We start from the raw sequence: 6,896 nt of genomic DNA on the forward strand, positions 1-6,896 counted from the left end.
GGGTCCGTCTCTGTCCCAGAGATTCAGCGGGGTTTCTCTTATTTGCATAGAGGCGCAGATTTCAAATCCGACCCCAAAAATATCTTTTCAGCTTCAGGCATCAAAGAGCCTTTTCACATATTAGCAACAGAATTATCTTAGTCGATTGCTTCTCTCTCTCTCTCTCTCGCTCTCTTTCTCGCTCTCTCTCTCTCTCTCTCTCTCTCTCTCTCTCTCTCTCTCTCTCTCTCTCCCCCGGAGATGATGCAGTTAAGCAGCCGATTGTCTTCCAGCTGAACTCGGATAGGAAACTGTTTAAAAGAAGACAAAGCACTCCAGGGAATAGCCGCTTTGCAAGTGTAACATAGTCTAAATAAATATGTACAGGTTTAGAAACAATAACAAAAGCCTACATTTAGAAACTTTTTGTTTCAACGTTAGGTGGGAATCCAGGAGTATTTTTACACACGGCTGATCTCTGGCTGATAAACTGCGATAGAAATTTGTCTCGGCTGGGCGAAGTGTGCAAACTGACTGCACTCTCTGGCCCCAAAGTTTCTCAAGTTAAAGAAACCAAGTTGAAGACGATTTATATCTTTAAAGAGATCGTTTGACTTTTCCTCTCGATCTGATCCATGCTGCAGTCGAGCTTTTATTTATTTTCGGCTAATGGAACAAACGATCTGTTGCTATGAAAATGAGTAGTCGCCCACGCCGGCTGGAAGGCAACATTTGGATATGCATGTCACTAAACTAAGAGAAAGAGTGGCGGAAATTCATAATATTACTTGAATGGCGGGGCCCAAATGCTTGTTTTGACAATCTGCCGATCATCTCTCTCTCTCTTTCTCTCGCTGCTCTTTTTTTTAATGAAGTCGCCCCGCCCCCTTTTAGCTCACTTTGCAGTTGCTAGTGAGAGAGCCGCCCCTTTTCTCTCTCTCCCACTCTCTGTCTTTCAGTGTATTTACTTCCTCGTACCTGGACCCCGCAACTGCACACGGCGACGCTCCGATCCAAGCGCTGGGAGTTACAGTCAGGCGATCGATTGCTCTTTATTCCGGTTCACTTCGTTCTGGACTCATTCTGTGGATTTCCAGCGTTGCTCCTACTCTCCTCGCAGTGCCCTCCCCAACTTCGGCTCTGCCCCTCCACCCAGGGAAACGGTGGTCTCGGCGCAGCCACGGCCAAGCGGACCAAGTTTGACGTAAAGTTCATCCCAAGACACCATCGGACCTGAGGCCGACTTGCTCCTGAAAGGGGTTGGGTTGTTTTGTTGGGGGGGGGGAGGGACGAGTTGACATGAGGTCGCCGGGGACGATGAACTGTCTGTGCGCCTGGACCGCCTGGCTGACACTCTGCGCCTCCGCCATCAGTTCCATGGATGCGGAGCGCTCGGAGCGGGAGGGCAGATGTCAGCCCATCGATATCCCTATGTGCCGGGATATCGGCTACAACATGACCCGCATGCCCAACTTGATGGGCCACGAGGACCAGAGAGAAGCGGCCATCAAGCTGCACGAGTTCGCGCCGCTGGTTGAGTACGGCTGCCACAGCCACCTGAAGTTCTTCCTCTGCTCCCTGTACGCCCCCATGTGCACCGAGCAAGTGTCCACGCCGATCCCCGCCTGCAGGGTGATGTGCGAGCAGGCCCGCCTGAAGTGCTCGCCCATCATGGAACAGTTCAGCTTCCACTGGCCCGAGTCGCTAGACTGCAGCAAGCTGCCCAACAAGAACGATCCCAACTTCCTCTGCATGGAAGCCCCCAGCAACGGCACGGAGGACCAGGGCCGAGGGGCCAGCGCCCTGCCTCCCATCTACCGGCCGCACCCGAGAGGCGGGGGCTCGCAGGAGCCCTTCCCCTTGCCGAAGGACGGCGCCGGCAAGGCGGCCTGCGAGAACTCTCACAAGTTTCACCGGGTGGAGAAGAGCGCGTCCTGCGCCCCGCTCTGCTCGCCCAGCGTGGACGTGTACTGGGCCACCCACGACAAGGGCTTCGCCTTCATCTGGATGGCTATCTGGTCCATCTTCTGCTTCTTCTCGAGCGCCTTCACCGTCCTCACCTTCCTGATCGACCCGCAGCGCTTCAAGTACCCCGAGAGGCCCATCATCTTCCTCTCCATGTGCTACTGCGTCTATTCGGCGGGCTACATCATCCGCCTGTTCGCCGGAGGGGAGAGCATCGCCTGCGACCGCGACAGCGGCCACCTCTACGTTATCCAGGAGGGTCTGGAGAGCACGGGCTGCACCATCGTCTTCCTGGTGCTCTACTACTTCGGCATGGCCAGCTCGCTGTGGTGGGTCATCCTGACGCTCACCTGGTTCCTGGCGGCCGGCAAGAAATGGGGCCACGAGGCCATCGAGGCCAACAGCAGCTACTTCCACCTGGCCGCCTGGGCGATCCCGGCCGTCAAGACCATCATCATCCTGGTGATGCGAAGGGTGGCTGGAGATGAGCTGACCGGCATCTGTTACGTGGGGAGTATGGACGTTAACGCGCTGACCGGCTTCGTGCTCATCCCCTTGGCTTGCTACCTGATCATCGGCACTTCCTTCATCCTCTCCGGCTTCGTGGCGCTCTTCCACATCCGACGCGTCATGAAGACCGGCGGAGAGAACACGGATAAGCTGGAGAAACTGATGGTGAGAATAGGGGTCTTCTCGGTGCTTTACACGGTGCCCGCGACGTGTGTCATAGCCTGTTACTTCTACGAGCGCCTCAACATGGACTACTGGAAGCTCCTGGCCACCCGCGAGAAGTGCAAAGCTGCCAACCACTCCAACAACCTGGACTGCACTATGAGCAGCTCCATCCCTGCTGTGGAGATTTTTATGGTCAAGATATTCATGCTGCTGGTGGTGGGTATCACGAGCGGCATGTGGATTTGGAGTTCCAAGACCCTGCAGTCTTGGCAGAGCCTCTGCAGCAAAAGATTCCGGAGGAGGGTCAGGAGGAAGCCCGCCAGCGTTATTACGAGTAGTGGAGGGGGGTCTTACGGTAAAGCTCGCCCTCCCTTGAAAGTGCACGGGAAATACGAACCGGCGCTCCCGCCAACTTGTGTTTGACGGGAGTTTATTTTATCCGCTCCTTTCCTCCTTTATGGTACTGGGAGACATTTTTGGTCCTCCGAGGGGGCAGCCCGCAAACAATGAAAAACTCACCTTAAGTGAAAATGCAAGAAGAAATACTTTCCATTATTGGCGACATAGCTGGCTTGGGCTGGATGACGAGGTTCAAGGAAAGGTTAAACTATAGGAGGAACCTGTGGCGTCTCAGATATTTGGAAGCAGAAATCAGAGACGTTTGTTTCCACAATGTGTGTTCTACTGTAATTTTGGAAATTACTAACACTTCAATCGTCATCGGACCCCCGGCTCAGCGGCTAACATCTTTTAACATGAAGTTTTCAGGGATAAGTAGAGACTTTTCAAAAGGTTCAGTATTTTGTCGATGAGTAATATTCTATCGAAGATGGGCTCCTTTAACAATGTGCAATAGTTTTTTTCCTCTCTCTCGCTCTCTTTCCAACAATCCGCTGCAGATAAAAGACTTAAAAAGAATCTCCGTCTGACAAAAGAACTTAGAGGTATGGGCGACAGAAGTTCTTTAATGACACATTTTGCTTTCTGATGGAAATCAAGCCAGTGTCAGACAAGTTGAACTGATTTGTAAACGGGCGATTCAAAGAGACCCACGGAGCTTATCGACTCGTCTCATTGTAAAGCTAATTCTAGCCATGAATAGATCAACAAGCACTAGATAAAACCAAGAGCTGTGTGACAGGGAGCCTCTGTGATAGTGTAGCTCTTCGCGTGCTTTCTGGAGCACGTTTGTACATACTTGTAAAATATAATTATCGTCAAGTTCGTCTATTTTATAAAATAAAATGTTTCTTTAGTTTGGCAAGAGAGCGGCTGAATATGTGACTATTTTTAAAAAGGCAAATCGGGTTAATTGCAGACTGCCTCAAAAAGGCAGTGCCCGGGGTTAAACTGCAAAGCTACTGCCTGCTAGACTTGATTTATTACTAGTATGCAAAAGCGAAATATTAAATAAAAGGGGAGGTCGGACCTGTTGTGAACGGAATTTGCGCGACTTTAGTTAATTGATGTTCTAAGTTGATGGAGCTGAGACAACGTTCAATTAATATTAACTCTTAACATAATGACGTAGTGTAAAATGTTTATAACGAGTATAGTGTTTTCCTTAATACTCTGGTCAGACCGGCAATGAAATTAATCAGTCGACACTGATTTATGTTGCTACTCCCAACGCTTACAGCAAGATCCACTCCCAGCTGCAGAATCTGTCATTTAAAATACATGCATCAGGGCGAAAAACCGGCTCAACAAAAAGTCGACGAAACCGGTTGCAAAACCTGGTGTAGACCTGTTTTTTTTAAAAAAATGCTTCCCTAAGAACAACGAGTGCTGAAAGCGTACTTAAAAGTGTGTGTTTGTTTTCTAAAGACGCACTTTTGTATGAGCACAAACTGCTTGAAGTTGAGTTGAGCCGGCCGCCACACTGTGGCTCGGAAACAAAACTTGGCCATTGTAATTGGTAATCACTAGTGAAACGGCGAATGGTCGGAAAGAAGCATCTTGATTCAATCTTGGGAAAAGTCGAACTCCTGTGAAGTTCTTGTAATTAAATAGCTGGCTTCTCTTAATGATTCAAAACAGTTTCAAATGCCCAAGCCACTGACATTTTCAGACGAGCATTCGGGCGAAGTGGAGTTTGTTCAGTCAGTGGTAAACCGAGCGCTGCTTGGGGGAATAGATGAAATGGGGGCCCAGGATAAGATGTAAGAACGGGGGAATCAATGACATGTTGACCCAGGGGGACCGGTGCTGTGCGCCTGCACATAAACTGAAGGTGAAGCCGAACAGCGGCCTAAACTCTCGGGGGAGTCCTCCCCAACTTCCCGAGAGCCCTGTCTTTAAATCTGCTGTCTATGTAAATATATACTTTGAACTTGACAAGCCTGAATGAAAGAGGCTGTTGTCTGAGTTTGTTTTGGGTCCCTTTTTGCCTTCTAGTTTGTTTGGATCAATCAACTTATCTTTCTCTGACCTGTGGCCTTTCAAAGAGGGAGGGGAAAAAAGCCCCACTGAGCGCGGGGGGGGGGGGAGTGGAAATATGCTTCGCAGACAGACATTCTGTACCAATGAGGCAGCGAAAACCCCGTAGGAAACTGGTAGGGTGGGGACAAAGTTCCTAAATCATTGAGCAATGTAATTTTTTAGCAAGTGTCACGGTTTGAGTGTTTTTTAATGACGGGAGGGTGTTTCTGCCTTCTCCCAGCCCCAGTGCAACATGCATTCCAATAATTCATTCAAAGAAAACAAAATACCTACAGTTTTAGCGAGGTAAAAAAACTGTTCTACGTTGACTGTTCTAAACAGCCTGCGTTAAGTCCTTGAGTTTGATTAGACAGTATTTCTGGTTCCTTTGATCACACGGGACAGACTGGGTGATCTCCCCAGCCCTATGGCCCGAAGCATTGCAACAACACCTGTTTGAAATCCAGATCCCAGCTGCCTTCCTCCAGCACTGCCGGACTCTGGCTGGCGGGGAGCGGAGGGGGGCTGTGGAGAGACTTAGGTGCAACTTCAAGCAGTGTTCAATACGCTCAAAGAGCTGTTTGCCCCTCCGAGACTATCTGCCGTCCCACTCACACCTTCCATCTCCCAATGCAAAAAAAATCCCCGAACTATGGTTCAAATGGTCGACGTTCAGCGTAGAAGGGGCATTCATTTGTTCGATCTAAATACGCCCGCCAGAAAGTTGCAGCTTTTGGAGCATATTACTAAGCATTTTAAACCTTTAAACTACGCCTGTTGTTTAAAGCTCAGTATCATGTGACGATGCGGGCCAAAGCAGATCACTCATCGCTCGCAAGAGGCCTCAGTGTGACAAACTTCATGGCCTTCTTTCACAGATCAGGGAGCAACTTTATTCGCCATATATATTTACATGTATTAGGAAATTGCTGTGGTGCGTTGGCGCTACATGCAACAAAAATTATACAGTATAAAGAACTATATAAAATAAAGAAAGAAGTACAGCTATAGAATAAAATGTGTTTAAATACCAGCGTGCATTTACAATGTAAAGATTATAAAATGTGGTTTAAAGTGTCTACAGTGACTGATATAATAGGTAAAGAGGGGTGGGGGAGTGGGAGACTTATTTCTCCTGAAATCGATATGCATTTCCCCAAGAGGCTTGCTGGCACTTTTCTTTTTCAAAGACCACAACTCTCTAAAAACAGCAAACAACTTTCTTTGGTCTGATCTTATTAAAGTGGGGTTGGTTTTGCCGACAATTATTGACAATTCACTCAATTAAAACAAAACTGCCGGGCCATGAAGGGCTTTGATTTTTATGCATCTCTGGTGGAAAATAAAGTGAGATTGCAATTCAAAGGTCTGGGTCAATAGGTGCCTGAACATCCAGGCTGAACTTCCTTCTTGTTTCAACTTTATTGGTGTCTTCAAAGATTTAAAAATGTTACAGCTGTCGACATGAAAGTAAGTGTTAAAAATAGACTATCAGCATGGACCAGCAGCAAAGAGCAGACTTCTAACCAATTATATTCTTAAGTGCTTTTAAAACTCGGGATATTTGATACTGTTGCATCTCACTGTCAGGAAGGTGGTTGAAATTATTTTATTAGAATTTAATAGCTACTAAGAAGGAAACGAAGTTCAATATTCTAGTTCTGCTGTCTGATCCAAATCAAAGGTTTTGGTGGTCCTTTCTGGAAAATCCAGTTGGCGGTTTCCTTTGATCTCAGGTGTTGACAGTGCCTGTCCAGAATGGTGCAAATACTCAGCTGGTCAGACAGTGCAGATGGAGGGAGAATCAGTGTTACTATTCCAGGAGTATTGGCATCATCATTACTCAAAGGCTATTG

The 6,896-nt window shown here is 48.1% G+C and overlaps 1 protein-coding gene across 1 annotated transcript; it reads left to right on the forward strand.

Annotated features, from left to right (window-relative positions):
* Positions 1 to 201: 201 nt before the first annotated feature.
* LOC134338412 (frizzled-10-B-like) lies at positions 202 to 3,906 on the forward strand. Its single transcript, XM_063034216.1, has one exon. The coding sequence runs from the start codon at positions 1,279 to 1,281 to the stop codon at positions 3,040 to 3,042; it is 1,764 nt and encodes a 587-aa protein (XP_062890286.1). The 5' UTR covers positions 202 to 1,278; the 3' UTR covers positions 3,043 to 3,906.
* Positions 3,907 to 6,896: the final 2,990 nt, after the last annotated feature.

Source organism: Mobula hypostoma, chromosome 27 (genome assembly GCF_963921235.1).
Source record: "Mobula hypostoma chromosome 27, sMobHyp1.1, whole genome shotgun sequence".
Lineage (NCBI taxonomy): Eukaryota > Metazoa > Chordata > Chondrichthyes > Myliobatiformes > Myliobatidae > Mobula > Mobula hypostoma.